The following is a 16,425-nucleotide window of genomic DNA, read 5'->3' as shown; positions in this document are numbered from 1 at the left end:
TTGTCAGCATTTTCAGAACATAGAGTGAGTTCCCTAAACCTAGAAAAGCAGGCCTGTCTTAGAAAGAAGCATCAGTGGTTCTCAGAGTGAGGAATCAACACACCAAATGAATTGAGGAGCATCAAAGGACCCTAAAAATGGAGTGGGGGATGCTGGGCTGGTATTCCACTGTAGTTGGAGACATCCAATACCAATAGCTGCATCATGGCTGGAAATATGAGAATGCAGTTTCTCAGGTGGGAGAGCATGAGAGCCATAGATCATATAGATTTCATAGATCAAGTGATCTCAATCTGCTTAAGTGCATGGTTGCTTGCAGTGATGGCTCATGGCTGGCATTTGTTCTGCAGGCTCAGTATCTGTCTGTAGCAGCCTGATGCCCAGATTTTACATCCTGACTTTCTTTTTCTTCTTTTTTTCCTTTTTAGTTTTTTGAGACAGGGCCTCTCTGTGTTAGCCTTGGCTGTCCAGGACTTGCTTTGTCAACCAGGCTGGTCTCAAACTCTCAGCTATCTGCCTGCCTCTGCCTCCCTAGTGCTAGGATTAAAGTCCTGTTCCACTATGACCATGTTGGCTGTCGGCTTGGTACCATGGTCAGCTCCTCTGCCTGCTGTTTGTAATGAAGACACAGAGGGAACATGCAGACCCCTCTCTCCTGGGTTGATGGCCTCAGCACTTTGTACAGAGTGACAGAGATTCCATAAAGCCAAACACAGAACCAAATCAGCTCAGTTCTGGGGTCACAGTGTCCCTGTCTTTAGTGTGTATTGCCAGGTCAGTGACAAACTCCAGATGCATATTGGAGGATGTTGGCAGCTCCCTAAAATTGAAGGAGAATTTTGATGTCTCATATGAGCCTTTATTGGGATATTTTTCTGTAACAAGTGACAGGGTTTAAGAAGACCCAGAAGAGGATATTTAGATCTATACAACCTTGCTTTGATTTCAACATGATAATGGTAAAAGATACCCTTCCTGAGAGAGGTCAAAATAAAACAGACCTAGGTAAAAAGAGACTGCTAAATTAAATCAGTCTATACTTATATGACTTCAAACTGCAGAATAAACAGGTAACATAATTTGCTGATCTCTCCTGATTGGAATAGCGCTGAGACTGATTGGGACATGAAAATATCTACAGACAGGACGTCAAGTGTGCATGGCCAAAATCTCTTTGGCTACAAAATCCTCAGGACTTACCATGCCATTTTTAAAATGGCATAGAAAAAATTGGTTTTACATAGAATCATCTTTAACTGAACTGTGCTCGGTGCACAGCCCATACATATCTTAATACAAAGTGTATAATACCTTTGAAAGTTTATATAGTTTACAGAGCAAGTGGACACAGACACCACAATAACAGAAATGTATCCCAGGTTATCCTGCCTTATAGATGGCCTCAGTGACTACGTTTCCTTGAAAATCTTCACCTGGGACAATTTCAAAACAACTGTGTAGATCATAGACAGTTCCAATCAGGACATCAGTTAAGCTCTGAACTTGCTCAGGATTCAGAGCCTGGACAGCATATGTTTGAGCTAGTTTTTTAAAGACTAGACAGTATCCCAAATTTCTTGGGCCCTCCAAAAAGTAAACTACATGCCATTAGAGAATAGATGTTTATTTTGTTTAAAGTAGTGGCTGGTTAGAGGAATGATAAGCCAAATCATATACAAGTAGATTACTGAATCTACTTTCAGACCAAAAAACATTAAGTGGCCATGGATCTAAGATTGGAATATATCTTTGTATTATGTTTTGTTACAACATGCTAAAGTATTGTACCTGGTAATTCTTAAAGCCGAACTATTAAGTTCTAGTCCTTTGAAAATCTGCTATTACCAGCTTTTTAGGATAAATAATCAATGTATATCAGCAGTCAGATAGTCAAATTCATGCTCATGTTAGATACTATTTTAGTTAATTACAAAAATGTTTCCTAGATTGACAGATGGAAAATACCTAGAAACAAACAATTCAGATATCATGATAGATAGATGATCTTCAAAGACCTCAGAGATATACAGAATATAGCATTTAAAGATTTTAATAACTTAAGGATATTTGATGAGACAGGTCTGCCCCTGACAGCATCAGGTTCTACTTCAAAAAGCATAAAAGGCTTCAAATGTGGCAAGTGAGCTACTTGGTAAGAAAATGGCCTCGTGTCAATTACGGACAGAACACCGTCCAAACAGGACCATTTGGATACAGGAGAGTTGACTGTCAAGGTTTTCAAGGACAAGTTGGCAAGTGCTTTATAATTCCTGCTTCACAGAAAAGCCTGTCAACTACTCTGGGCCAGATGGCTGAAGATGATGTTTTAACACTATAGAGTTAAGAACAGACTAAAAATTTTAGTGATTGTTCAAGCAGATAAAAATTTCGGTCATTTCTGTAGTTCGGGAACCTTCTTGCCTGTACTTTCTAAATATTTAGGTAATATTTAATTCTTCTTAAATCTCTGATGGGGTTGAGGACTTGATAGTAATAGTTTCACAGTTAAATTAAGGATGATAGAAATTGACAGGTAGCATAATACTTTGTCCACGGATTACAAAATATACTAATGTAAGTCTTAACTAATGATTTTCATAATTCTTATATTGCATAATTTTATATTACAAATAGTGTATTATTGTAAGAAAAGGAGCTGAAAGGTATAAATGTGGGTGTAAGGTTACTGTGTAGTTTAAATTGTGATTTCTATCTCAATGTTGTATGAACTCTGCTTCTCATTTGTTCCCTGGTATGCCAATAATGCAGCTTACAGACAGTCACTGAGCAAGGGGAGAAAATAGGGCTGGATTTCCTGCCATCCAGGGGAGGAAGAGTTAGAGAAGGCAGTAGGGGATTCAGTTAGAGGATTCAGTCATGTGTAGAGGTCCATGGAAGATCAGGAGGAAGGAACTGGGGCCAAGCAAAGCTACAAAATACAAATATTGTTGTACTGTTTGCTGGGAGTAAGACAAAATAACATAGAGAGTTAAGAACAGACTAAAACCAAATAGTGTGTCAGTCAGAATTTTTCACAGAGCTTACTAGAGACTATACATCAGAGCCTGGGTCCCTCCTAGAGAGTGTGACCAAGGAGTTCTCAGTAGACAGAGAACTTTCTCTTCCTTCCACTCAGCTCCAAAGTCAGCTAAGCAGCCAGTGTATTCGCATAAGGCCCCTTTAGTTTAGTTCAGAAGGAGGTGGAAGGAGCGCCAGCTGAAGCCTCCTGAACTTCATTCCTCTGCCTTTTAGGATCTAAGGCAGGAGAATGCTACTCGTTCATGAGGACATGGCAGTGAGATGTGCAGAGGCAGCTCATGGCTGTGCCTCACAGGAGGAAGCAGATGGTGGCACAGCACTGGCAAGTCACATGCCAGAAGTTAACAGCCAGGGAGTGGCCATGCAGGTTCTGAGTGCCTGTAAGAGGTTAATAAACAGGTGGGGGTATAGCTCAGGGGTAGAGCATTTGACTGCAGATCAAGAGGTCCCTGGTTCAAATCCAGGTGCCCCCTACCTAGGATTTCTTTTAGATGACAGACAGTAAAATATCCTAAGTAACCCAAAACAACCAAATTAAACCCCTATTACCACCATGCCCCTTGTCATGGATGGTATCCCATCATGCACTAACCTATGTTTGCCTGGATTTAACTCAGGCTCCCTCTGTGTGCTGCTCTCTGAGGTCCACGCAGGTCATAGTCACTCATGCTGTGACAGGGATTGTCCTCTATGGCTGTGGCCTGGTGAATCACTCACTACAGGAAATGAATCTTAGAGTAGACCTGGAACTGAATCAGCTTCTAGCAGCCTTGTCTTTCATTACTCAGGAAGCCCTGCCTGAGCTCCCATGGTGCTCTTCCCTCCCGGCTCCCACTGTCCTGAGCTTCAGAGGTGGATCCTGCCACTTCTATGGAAACTTTCACACATGGATTATCTCCTATTAAGAACAAGACATTTTGAAGTAAATGGACAACGTGTTACATGCCTGTATGTACACAATATTGATAACAGGTTTGAGAGCACAGCAGGCTACCTAAGTGTTTATTGAAAGAAAAGAGACTGGACTGCAATAGTGAGTATCTTCCTGAGGACTCAAGAGTACAGAGAAGGCTCTCACTGACCTTCATGTGAGGGTCATCAGTGACATAAGACCAGAGGTCTTGTCCCATCTCTGTGTGACCTTAGAAAAAACCACAGCCAGGCATCTTTACCAGGTCAGAGTTGATGCCTTTAACTAACTAACTCTCTCTCTCTCTCTCTCTCTCTCTCTCTCTCTCTCTCTCTCTCTCTCTCTCTCTCTCTCTCTCACACACACACACACACACACCACACACACACACACAGGGGAGGTAGGGAGGGATGAAATGAATTAATTTGTGTGGTGACTTGCCCTGGTTAAAGTTTGAGAGAAGAGGATTGGTGGATGTTACTGTAGAAATATTCTCATTTTTTGATCAGTAACAGCAGATCATGTGCATTTAGGTTTCTTAAGTGTGGAGACAAGGTTGAGGAGGGAGTCATGGAACATTAGGTACACCTACCTACCTTGGGGGTATAGCTCAGGGGTAGAGCATTTGACTGCAGATCAAGAGGTCCGTGGTTCAAATCCACGTGTCCCCTTTTTATATCTGGTTACTGACTTACAATCATCTTGGGCTGGACACACATACCTTAAAAAGGCTTCATTAACTGAGGTCTCTAGAATCAGGCTACTGTGCCCCATTTACTGCTGTGGATTACATTCTGAGCTACACACGCATCCACTGTGCCAAATGCGGGAACCCACAAAGTATATACAGTACAGTTCACACAGATCTCTCTCTCTCTCTCTCTCTCTCTCTCTCTCTCTCTCTCTCTCTCTCTCTCTCTCTCTCTCTCTCTCTCTCTCTCTCTCTGGCCTATGCTGAGCCCCATCTACCTTCCTGGGCTTCCCCTTCCATGTTCCTTCCCTCATCCTCACTGGGACAGTGTGTAATGGAAGTTTTCATTTCTTTGTAAATTCAGTTATGTTATGTAAATATGTTTTTGTTTTAACCCCAAGTGTGGGATTTTTAATTTGGGCTTTATAGTATATCCACAGCTGATACTTGCCTCCTGTGGGGTGTGGTCTTTGCCACCAGGCAAAGGCCTCCCTCTGGGGATGGAGACAGATATGGTCTAGGATTCTGAGGGATATACATATGAGAGAGTGGAGAGGGTGTGTTTCATGTAGCTGTTTGGAGACATGAGAGACTGATCCTGTGGGTGATGGAGAGAAATGTTTCAATGTAATAGCTTGGAGGAGACTCCGGGCTGCATTTGCTGTTGACAGAGATTGGTATTGCCTCAAAAAAACCCACTGGCCATAAACAGCTGGGAGAAGTAAAGGAGTCTATACGCCATCTCTCCACTAACCTTATTTATCATAAGCAGGGTTAAGGGGTTGGTGGAAGGGAGGTAGAGGCTTCAATACTCAAAATTAAATAGAGTTTAAAAACACATGACTACAATAGTGTGTCTTAATTGTCAGTTTGACACAATGTACACTTACAGTGGAAATAAAGTCTCAACGAAGGATACCGAGTCTAGGTGAGATAGGCTGTGAGCCTATGCGCAACAGAATTGTCTTGATGACCAAGTCAATGGATGTTTGTAGACACATCTGTATTCCCTAGGCAGGGATCCTGGATTGTGTGAGTGTAGAAAGTGAGCTTAGCACTGAGAAGAATTGTGCATTGATTTTTCTCTGTTCTTAATGGTGGATGTGACATGACTGCTCAAATTTCCTGCTGCCTTGACTTCCCTGATATAATGGACTAGAACCTGAAATCGTGAGCTAACACAGTGCTTTCTTCACTCTCTTGCCTCCAGTCAGAGCATCTTATCACAGCATCAGAAATGAAACTAGTACACACCTTCCTCCCATTCCATTCACTCAATGAGCAATGGTCCCGGTGTGGTCCAGAGCTGCCATCGAGTGATCAACGGCATTCTGAACTTCAAGACTCTATTGGCTAAGATTGAGGGTGGGCAGAGTCTGAGGCTGGGCTAGCCTGGACAAATACTACCTGGGGGCAAAAACTTGTAGGAGGCAGAAAACATCAGCGGAGGACTGCTGAACGCCTCACAGTCACAGACGTACTAGTGTTGTCTGCTGAAGAGATGCCACAGAGTGCTGCTTGTGGATCAGGAAGATGATTTGCTCCCTTTGGAAGGTTGGAACATGAGGATGTCACCAAAATGTCCACTGGGTGATCCTGTTGGATTCCAAAGAACAGGGCCCTCAGGTGTGCACTGCTGTAAAGACAGTGATGGAGTATAGTTGAGAGTGTGTAAAAGCGCTGTCATGATGATCCATTAGGCAGAAATCCATATTTGAAGTTGCAGAGCTGAAAGTCTATTTCAGAGTGAAGGGATGACTGTGTGAGCTATTTGTGACAGGATGATCTTGCTGTAGATTCTATGAGAAAGGTTTGACTTCCCACGAGAACTGACTGGCTCATAAAGAGAATTCAGAGCAGTGCCTATAGAAGTTTGCTGTTGGAAAAAGTGAAACTGATCTCTCTCCATGGCTGGAGGCCTTGACTAACTCAGTTCAAGGAAAGTAGAAAACCCAGAGCCTTCCAGTTAGAAACATCCTTGACCTTGTGGCTTGGATGGCCCTGATGGAGACTGATTTGACTAAAGTGATGCCTGGTAAATTCTCTTAGATGGAAAAGAGCATCCCAGAAAAGCAAAGACCACTCTCCTGAAGCCCAGTGTGTCCACATATGTGCCACTGAGCTGCATCATGATCATGGTTATTGAAAAATGAGGTCCGATCATTGGATCCCACATGACATTTGTGGGAGCTCTGCCAACAAGCCTTGACTCCCTGACCTGCTCCCTACACCTGTCCAATCCTGACTGAGGAGAAGGCAGAGCCTCTGGCTTGCTATAATAATTCAGAGTGTGATGCATGGTGGAAAAGAACCTGTGAGATGAATGAGGGGCTCTGGGTGTGGAACAGGAGACTCAGAGTTTGACTCAGCTGGGGATAGGTCTGCTTTACTGACATGTGCAGCATATTGTGGGATCCACAGGCAGGTTAACGCAGGAGAAATACAACAAGGAAACTCTGACACCACAGGGGTATAAGTCATGTTAGAGTGTTTGACTGCAGACTCACATCCTTAGTTCAAATCGTAGTGATCCGTACTGTTGCTTCTCTACAATTGCAAGCCCAAAATTGACTTCTCCCTTTAAGTTTCTGTTTATAAGTCATCCCCACACTGCTCTTTTTTCAACCCTGCCATGTCCTTTGGAAACATCGGATGTCAGTTATAAGTAAGAATCCTATCAATGGTTAATGATCTGTGTCAATTTCAGAAGTTCTCAAAATTAGTTTCACCAACAACCTTACACCATGGAGCGATGTCCTGAATTAGACCTTGTCAGTAATTCTGTTGCAACGTAGTGGGTCAGTTTGTCCCTCTCTCCATACTGTGCAGCACCAACATGTCACTCAGTCTTTCTATTTTTCTTAAATTTTATGTGTATGGGTGTTTTTCCTGAATGTATGTCTGTACATCATATGGTTGCCTTGTGCACAAGGAGACCAGAACACTGTATCAGACCTTCTGGGGATGGAGTTAGAGATTGTTGTAAACTGCCAAGTGGGTGCTAGGAATCAGACCTGAGTCCTCTGCAGGAGCAACCTGTGCTCTTTGCATTGAGTTCTCATTCCAGGTTATCAGTCCTGCCTCATGTATCTACCCTTCAGTTTTATGTGTCTTTTCTAGGTAGTCAATTCTTTCACTTTGGTTTTCTTTCTGCTTACTTTGTTCCTTGGCCTATGAGTCCTCTGTCCTTTAGGGTTTAATGTCCCCAGTAATATAATGTCTGGGACAAAGTCAGTCTGCTTTAGCCTCAGATACCAGATTACAGAACACCACATCTCTTGTGCTGGTCACTTGTGGGCTTTCAGGTTTCCCTCACACCAAAAGCAGTGTGTGAGGAGAAGTCCCAGGTGGTTGGGATTCATCACACAGAGGCAGCACATCTGTCATCACCCATCAGCTTGCTCACCAGTATAAGGTGCATCCCAGCTGACTGCATGTGTTCCTTGGATATCAAATCTTTTCTGTAAACAAGTCTTCATTGTAGGTAGAAGGTGGAGTTTCCTAACCTGAGGTGGGGATGGAAGTATTGTTTTCTTTGTTATGTTATGATAACACGTTTTTTGCTTCAACTCCAAGTGTGGCATATGGGATTGCTCACAACAGCAGACAATTTGGCTTGAGCAGCTTGAAAATAGCATGGTCTCTGCCAGCTGCAGTTAGTTTAATTCTGAGAAATCATGAGAAGATATAAATGCTAGAGTCCAGAGAGAGAGACAGGTGTCTCAGAGAAGGAAGAAGAATGCTGCTGCTCCCCTACCCCTGCTGCTCCTGGTTGCTGTTGAGGCAGCATGAGAAGAAGTCAGAGATCTCCTGAAATGAAGACTGGACTTGACTCCTAGGAACTACATCCCTAACAGCAGGAAGTAGCTAAAGGGACCTGCGCCCCGTCTCCCCACTACCCTTCCTCTCCTACCTGGTGTTGGGGTGTTGGAAGTGATTGGGGTGCTGAAGGGAAAAAGAAATATAAGGAAACCAAAATAAAAATAGAGCCTACACTAGTCCAAGGAAATTTCAGTAGAAAGTACCAGAATCTGCATCTTGGACCCTGTATGAAACCCAGCACAGCATCTCAAGTGGGCAGCGAGCACTGACACTAAAGAGATGGGGATGAAGAGTGGGATGTTCTCTGCCTCTACTAGAGAACTCTGTTGGTTCTTTAGAGCTGGGGATTGGGGATCCCAGGCTGTGAGGGTGAAGCAACAAGCCATGTGGGTTCCAGGCTTTTCTTTGCCCTGGCAAGCACCCAATGCTGGCCTTTGGCTGTCATTTCCTCTAACTAGCCAAGATTTGAACTGTGGCAGCCATGCTTCAGTATTTTATGTTTTATTACATAGAACAAAATTCCCACCAAAGATCTGAGCTTTTTACAGGCAGCATCTGGTACAACACCTTCTGAAGGGCCAAGCAAAGCCTGACAGTGCTGTAGCGCCGCTGTACAATGGACAGCTCCACAGACATCAGGAATTGCTGCAGACACAGGAGCTGCAGACCCCTCTACCGTGCAGAGGTCTCAGCTGTTTCTGCATGGTGATTAATTAAGATTACATAAACCCAAAATTGAAAACAATAATAAAATTATCACCAAGTTGTCTACTGTGCTGACTCAGCAGGCATTCCCACTTGCTGAACAAGCCTGATAACATGAGTTTGGATAAGTACACATAAGCATATTTTTCTAACCCACATGAAAAAGAGAGACATGGAAGCCCATGTATGCGATCCAGGCTCTCCTATAGGAAGATGGATGTTAGAGACACGAGAACAGTTAGCTGAAGTATGCATCACACGTTATACCAATAAGAAAGACTGCTTTAAATATAGCTGAAGGTGAGGTCTGACACCTCAGGCTTTCCTATTATCTCCTGACATACTCCATGGCATATACATGCTCTTACATACAAATATACATGCACTCCCATTCACCAGTTTCCCCATCTGCCTTACACACTTAATTTCATTAGTAGTGAGTCAGGTTCCCAAGGACACTGGAGATGAGAAGTCACAGAGCGTCCCTGGGTGATGCCGTATGGGGATGTGGTGCTAATGAGGAGACTTTACACAGGTCCAAGGGCACAAGTCTCTGGCTGAGCAGTTGCTTACAGGCCAGACAGTTCCTGTACCCTGCTGTATACACCACTGTCCTTGTCATGTTCCTGAGACCACCGACTCTGACTCTCTCCTCTTCACACTCTGAGGAGTGAGTGTGTGTTTCGGGTTACTTCCTCTTCTGCTACAGTGAGGGATTCTGTAAATGGAGACCGAGACCAAGGAAGATGGAGACAGTGGAGGCTGCTCCATCCCTGCACCATGAATGTGACCCTATGGCTACGGCTTGGTTATTATGAGGTGTGTCTTGCTTGGGCCTGAGTTAGCCAACATTTTTTTATATCTATAGGATGGAATTGCTTATACAAAATTAGCCAGGTGTGGTGGTGCACTCCTATAATCCAAGAATTCAGGGAGGCAGAAGCAGGTGTATTGCTGTGAGTTTGAGGCCAGCCTGGTTCACAAAATGAGTCCAGGAAAACCTAGGCTACACATGGAAACCTTGTCTCAGAGAACAAAACAATACAAAACAAACAAAAAACTCTGTGTATCTCACACATCCCCAGAGCTTCTTATAGACATAGGTCATCCTGAGGTCCTGTTCCCAGAGAATCTGGTTTAGGTTTTCTCAAGTGAGGACCAAGGACATTCGCTTCTGGCCTACCTCATCCAAAGTGTTCTTAGATTTGCTGCACCAAACACCTATTTCCTCCTGTAGGGCCAGCCATGAGTCCAACAAAAAGGGGTGCTCCTCATCGTAACCCTCATATCCAATATATTATTGCATTTCACAGAGTCCACAGCTGGGTAGGACTGTTGATAACTTTAGAAGCAGCTTCCAGTGCTACCAAAGCTAGCTAACAAGGAGGAAGCTTCTGGGTCAGCACGACTTGATTGGTCATATCCTGTGGCTAATATGTGTGGTGTCTTCAGTAATAGGGCTTTGTTAGCACAACTGGTGGGCAACAGAGAGCAATGATAATAGCCTCCTTTTTCCTGGGTGTCTCTGAGATCTAGACTTTAATTGGAATTACCCTACACAGGGGTTTATGCTCATCCAAATCATAGATTGCCAAACAACACATCCCACTTCCAGGGATGGCATACTTCCCTTTGAGTTGTTGGTTGGGGTGTCCTGGAGCCTCAACTATGTTACACATTGACTTCTAGTGTCAAATCCTGCTGTTGAAAGGTTAACTACCATGATGATTTCTTGGTGTGCATCACCTGCTCCTTGTAGCCTAGGGTCTTAAGATCTTCCCTTTGGTCTCAGCATTATTTGCTACTGAGTTTGTTTTTCATGCATTGTGCTGAGTACTCGCAGACACTTAGTATGGAAGCCCAGTCATCCTTTATAGGAACATTTCTTGAATTTTGTCCTTCCATCCTTTCCTGTTACTGATCAATGTGTTAATGGGGGAAGTGTGTGGATCCAGTCTCGTGGGATTGTGTCCTTGTGTGAGAATTATGTAAATTTTCTTAAGGTTAAGTCATACTCCTAGAAATGACCAAATACCATGTATTATGCAGCCCAGGCAGGGAGGCTATGGGCTTTATTGAAAAAGAAAAAAGAAATCAACTAATGGTGACTTCAGAACTTCATGAGGTCCCACATAAGGAGAATGTGGTAAGTTAAACACCAAAATCATATTTAAGCAAGGGGACACCTGGATTTGAACCATGGACCTCTTGATCTGCAGTCAAATGCTCTACCCCTGAGCTATACCCTGTCTTATAACATCTTATTAGCACCTCTTCAACATTAACACCACACCCAGACTTTATATGTGTCCATGAGCTATTGCTTCCTATAGTGATCTTGAACCTGGCAAGATTTATCTATTTAAGTCTGTCCTCCACTCTTTTCCTATCCAAGCTTCGTTAGCCCACGTCGATGCCCATTCTCATGGCGTGTGGTAAAGAAATCATCAGTTTTGACCTAAAAAACACACTTATCCGTGCGGTTTTCCTTAAGTTCACAGAAAGTGGCCAACACAAGAGCAACCGTTTCTGGGTCTTCAATAACTCAAACCTGCACCCCAGAAAGAACGTTATCTGGCCTCCAAAACATCAGGAGGGTGCTCATTACTTCACCCCATTGTTTATTCAACAATAATGGAACTTATTAGCTTCTGATCACTATCAACTATGTTGAGGATTCAAACAAAGATCAGTCCTTTTCCTTTGTCCTCAGAATCTTAGTATAATTAGGAGTCAAATTCGTGGGTCATAGTCTTTTCTGAGAAGTAGAGGGAGCCAAAGCACAGAGTAAGAGAACTGGAAGTGAGGAGCAGGCTGTCTTGGGGCTCAGGAAAGACTTCCTGAGGGGGTGGGTAGGGAAAGTTGACAGAAGAAGTCCATTCAACTTCACAGGACTCCTCTATGCTGCCTTCCTGCACTGAGTGAGCTTAACAGAGCTTAGAGTGTAGCCTGTGCCACGTGTGACCCAGTTGTGTCTCACAGTGAGTTTTATACTAGCTCCTCTCAGAGAAGAACAAAGAACAAAGAATACACAGCATAAGACAACACAATGTATTATATGTCTCTATGTTAATCAATGCTTCAATTTGGTCTTTTGTATCCAAAAAAGTCAATAAGAAGGGGGCACCTGGATTTGAACCAGGGACCTCTTGATCTGCAGTCAAATGCTCTACCCCTGAGCTATACCCCCAGCTGCTTCATATATATTTAATAAACACCTAACCATCTCTGAACCTGTATAGCCACTCCCTTATACATACTTGCGAATGCTCTAATAGAATGTGCTTTCCCCTGTGAGGCTCTGGATTGAGCCAGCTCTGCACAGCTGTCTACCACCTCCTCATGACCAGCTCCCTCCTACCCTAGTTCACAGCTGAGACAGAACACCAATACCTGGAAGTCTGCATTTAGTTCATTCTACAGACTCACTCATAAAAGCCAAACTGAAAGGCCTGGTGTTGAGCAATTGATGGATTACCAGGGAGAGAAGAGTGTTTTTTTTAAGGGTGTGGCTCATGGTAAGTTAACCATACTGCAGTGGTTGGCTCCACACCCAGATGCATATGGACAACATGAATCAGAGGACAGAAAGGCTGGGGAGTAAAGGTGAGATGGCTCTGTGTAGAAAGTGTTAAGAGAAGGAGTTGAAGGTGAAAGTCGTTAAGAAACATTGCATAAACTTCTCAAAAAATTAATGGAAATATTTTAAAAGGAACATATTTTGTCCTCAGCAATAGGGCCTTACCATTACGTTGTGGAGAACAACCAGTAGCCTTGGGTATAGCTGGTGATGAGGGGTGGGATTCATGAGACCCCTTTGGGCACTAATTCAACAAGATATAACCCTTTTACTTGCACTGGAGGTTTTATTTACTGGCACTTAAGTTCCTTTCCTATAACTATATATTTTGTGTGTTCCTACAGTAGTTGGTTTCTGTATAGTTTTAAAAGAGCAATGCTAGTTGTCCCTCCCCACAGTCCTTCCCTTATCTTCTCTCCCATCCTCCTTGGTATTTATAGCTTTACATTCCAACTCCCCTACATGTCTCTATAGTCTTATATTCTGCTTCGCCTTCCTTTTTTTTTTTTCCTGCCAGACAATCTTTTATTACATCATAAAAGCAACACTAAGCACTAGATCTTGTAAAATATGCTCTGACCAACTTTCTGAAATTAAAAATGTATAACTGCATCTGTAAGATTTTTAATGAACAAATAAGTTAAATACAAACTTTCATATGCAAAATAGATGACTGTAAAACAGGCAACCTCAGAGCCAAGTACTAAATCTCTCTCCAGAGGCTCAGTAGGACTGGAGTAGGGCATGCTAGTGAGCCAAGAACTTAAGTTCAGCTTGATATATATATTTTAAAAAACTCTGAGGAAAAATAGGCTTAAATTGAGGAGTATCTTCTGAAATAGGCAGCTCAGGCCAGCCCTTTGCCATTGTGAGGTTCATACTCAACCAGACCTAAGATGAAACATTTCTGGTCATAGTTACTTTGAATCCAGTTTTGAGAGGAAGCCGAGTTTCTTCAGTTCTAGAAAAGAAAGTCTCTAAGATGAGCGTGTGCTGTTCTGAGATGCACAGACCGAGCTCCTTGACATTTCCATCAACTGTGCCATGCCACAGCTTCAGACCTTCTCAAAGGCAGCCAGATCCCTACAGCGCAGCAGCATCATTTCTCCTGGCATTTTGAAGCGTCCAGAGAGAGCCTTAACTCCACATCGGCAGCTCTTCCTCCCGCATTAGAGAAGCTGGGAACACCTCTGTTCTACCCTGCAGCAGCGGGTAGCAGTTGGATTAACATTCTTTTCAGAAATAAATGGTTCAAACAAATTCTTTATAGTTAATTATAAAAGAGCAGTGAGAAAAGGGCACTGCCCAATGTTTGCAAATGAGTGAGTGAATGAATACACTTCAAGAAATATACAGACAAAAAAGGATTCATAGAACAAATCTTGCATTTCCCACATTCATATGGAAATAACTTTAGAACAAAACAAAAAACCCATTAATTAGCATTTGTTCTTGTGTGTGGTAAACAGTCCAGGGCTCTGAGCAGGCACAGCCTTACGAACAGGGTTGTAAGCCAGCCCCCCACACCTCAAGTCAGGGCCACTGTGGAGAGGCCTTCATGCACTCCATAGCTCAGTACCTGTGAGCAAACAGAAATGATCTGGGGACTTTTTAACCCACAACGCATGAGGTATATGGAAACATCCATGAAAGAACCACCAGCAGCTAGAGGCCCAGCAACTGCTGATGAAGGATTTCCCACACCATCTTCTTCCGGAAGAGAGGCATCTGGTGCTGAGTAACGTGATAGGTTTGTCCCTAGAAATATAATCTGCACATTTACAAGTAAACATTCCGCAATCACTCCCATTCAACTGCTGAGGAATCTCGTGTGGCTTCACGCTGCAGTGGGTCCACTCTAAGAGACTGAGATCTGTATTTCTTTTGGTCTTACTTTCATCCTGTAAATACTCAAGAAGAACCTCACAGATCCTGTGGCCTTTTTGTCCCATAGAATCCAGATATTTAAGACACTTTTTTCTTAGGTCCATCACCACCAGGCTCCAATGCACCAGAACGAGTTCTTGTTCGAAGAGGTTCACCCCTTTGGTCCACCGTTTCACTGCGTGGTAACCCCCGGCCTTTAGTTTAGGGTAGAAGAAGGTACTGAATGCGTGAAGTGCTGGATAGCCTTGCTTTCTACTCCTTTCCGCTAACAGATTCATATAAAAATTAATGACCTCATCGTTGAGCCAGTGATAGTTCTTTAAGGTCTGGATATCTCCCCGAGTAATTTGCAGTTTGAAAGCACTGCTCAGGATCTCGTCGGGTGGCCCATGGCCCACGGCATTGCTGATATCCTTTTCCATGTCCTCTGTAAGTTCAAAGAGCTCCTCTGTCCTTCTGTCCTTTTCTTTGCTGGTGAAGTTCTTTTCCTTTGCCTCCAGCACTGGCCCTGTCCTCCTGAGTAGGCCATTGCTTCCACTTCCCAGGCGAAGCCGGGCAGACACTTCTTCTGACAGATCAGGCCCCAGGTGCTGTCCTCTTGTACCTGCCTTTTCAAGTTGGAGTCCCACCACCTTCTCTGTGTCAGCTTTTCCCTTTGAATACCTCTTTTCACTTCTCATCGAACAGAGAGGTCCCCTTGTTTCAACAACTCTATACTGTTTTGGAACAAAATGGGTTGTCCTGACTCCATGATTCTGCTCCTCCACCCAGCCTTTGGTCTTTAACGTGTCCACTTGACTTCTTTGAGAACTGTGATGTGAAGCTACTGGAGGGAGGGTGTTTCCGTTCCCACTTTCTTTAAGTCGCTCCAATAACTTTCTATACTTTTCTCTTTCATCCCTCTGGACACCCTCCTCCACAGTGCAATGGGGACGCCTCACACCCTTGCCTCCCTCTTCAGAAATCATCTCTGTTACACCCTGTTCCTGAGGTTTCCATGCTAAGGAACTCTCTGAATTGCTTTTGCTATGGCGACGGCCACTTGGTCTTCTATTATAGCCTTCCGATTTCATGTAAAACCAGAGGAAGGCAGGACTCTATGTGGCTGATCTCGGGTCACTGTCACTCTGATCTTTGGATAGTCACTTATTCCACTAGGAGACTTATTACCCAGTTTCAGCATGCTGTTGCAGGACCCAGAACCTGTCAGTTCACAAGATGAGGAGCTCGCAAATACCTCTCTTGGAGGGGCCACACTTCGTGTTCCATTACAAGCAGAAGACACCATGGGTTTTGTGGTCAGCTGAAATGGAAATCCGAATAAACTGGCAGCATTGTAGAGACTGTTCTTCACTTGGTGAATGAAGCAATCTAATCTTGGTCTTTTAGCTGGGATTTCATCAGTGTCCACTGTAGTAGAAAACAGAGTGCTGCTCGAGCGCCGCCTCTTGAGCCGGGCGCGGGTCCCGGGCGCCGGCCACTCGCACAAACAGAGAATGGTGTCGAGAACCTTAGCCAGGCATCTGTACATTCCAGGCCTCAGCAGCAGCAGCGGCCAACACACTCGGAGACAGGAACCCCAGAGCTGCCGCCTCCGCTGCCACCACCGCTACTGCTGCCTTCGCTCCTGCTTCGCCTTCTTTAGCAGATCCCTTCTTCCTCATTGGTCCCTCATTGGTTACTTGGCTTTAATCCACAGATTGTATCCGTAAAAGCTCACATCCACATATAAGAGAAGACATAAAATACTTGCCTTTTGGTTCTGTGTTACCTCACTCAGGGTGATTGTTT

At 43.9% G+C, this 16,425-nt stretch overlaps 1 protein-coding gene and 3 non-coding genes across 4 annotated transcripts; 2 read left to right on the top strand and 2 right to left on the bottom strand.

Annotated features, from left to right (window-relative positions):
• Positions 1–3,440: 3,440 nt before the first annotated feature.
• Positions 3,441–3,512, top strand: Trnac-gca (transfer RNA cysteine (anticodon GCA)). Its single transcript has one exon. It is a non-coding gene; the product is annotated as a tRNA-Cys (tRNA).
• A 1,036-nt stretch (positions 3,513–4,548) lies between these two features.
• Positions 4,549–4,620, top strand: Trnac-gca (transfer RNA cysteine (anticodon GCA)). Its single transcript has one exon. It is a non-coding gene; the product is annotated as a tRNA-Cys (tRNA).
• A 7,665-nt stretch (positions 4,621–12,285) lies between these two features.
• On the bottom strand, positions 12,286–12,357 carry Trnac-gca (transfer RNA cysteine (anticodon GCA)). The gene has a single exon. It is a non-coding gene; the product is annotated as a tRNA-Cys (tRNA).
• Positions 12,358–14,412: 2,055 nt separating this feature from the next.
• LOC127194188 (sentrin-specific protease 2-like) lies at positions 14,413–16,178 on the bottom strand. Its single transcript, XM_051151512.1, is given in 3 exon segments — positions 14,413–14,489; positions 14,492–15,706; positions 15,709–16,178. Coding segments are annotated over 3 exon segments (1,749 nt in total). The 5' UTR covers positions 16,166–16,178.
• Between the last annotated feature and the right edge of the window lie 247 nt (positions 16,179–16,425).

The sequence above is a fragment of the Acomys russatus genome, chromosome 10 (assembly GCF_903995435.1).
Source record: "Acomys russatus chromosome 10, mAcoRus1.1, whole genome shotgun sequence".
NCBI lineage: Eukaryota > Metazoa > Chordata > Mammalia > Rodentia > Muridae > Acomys > Acomys russatus.
This window is presented reverse-complemented; position numbering and strand designations above follow the sequence as displayed.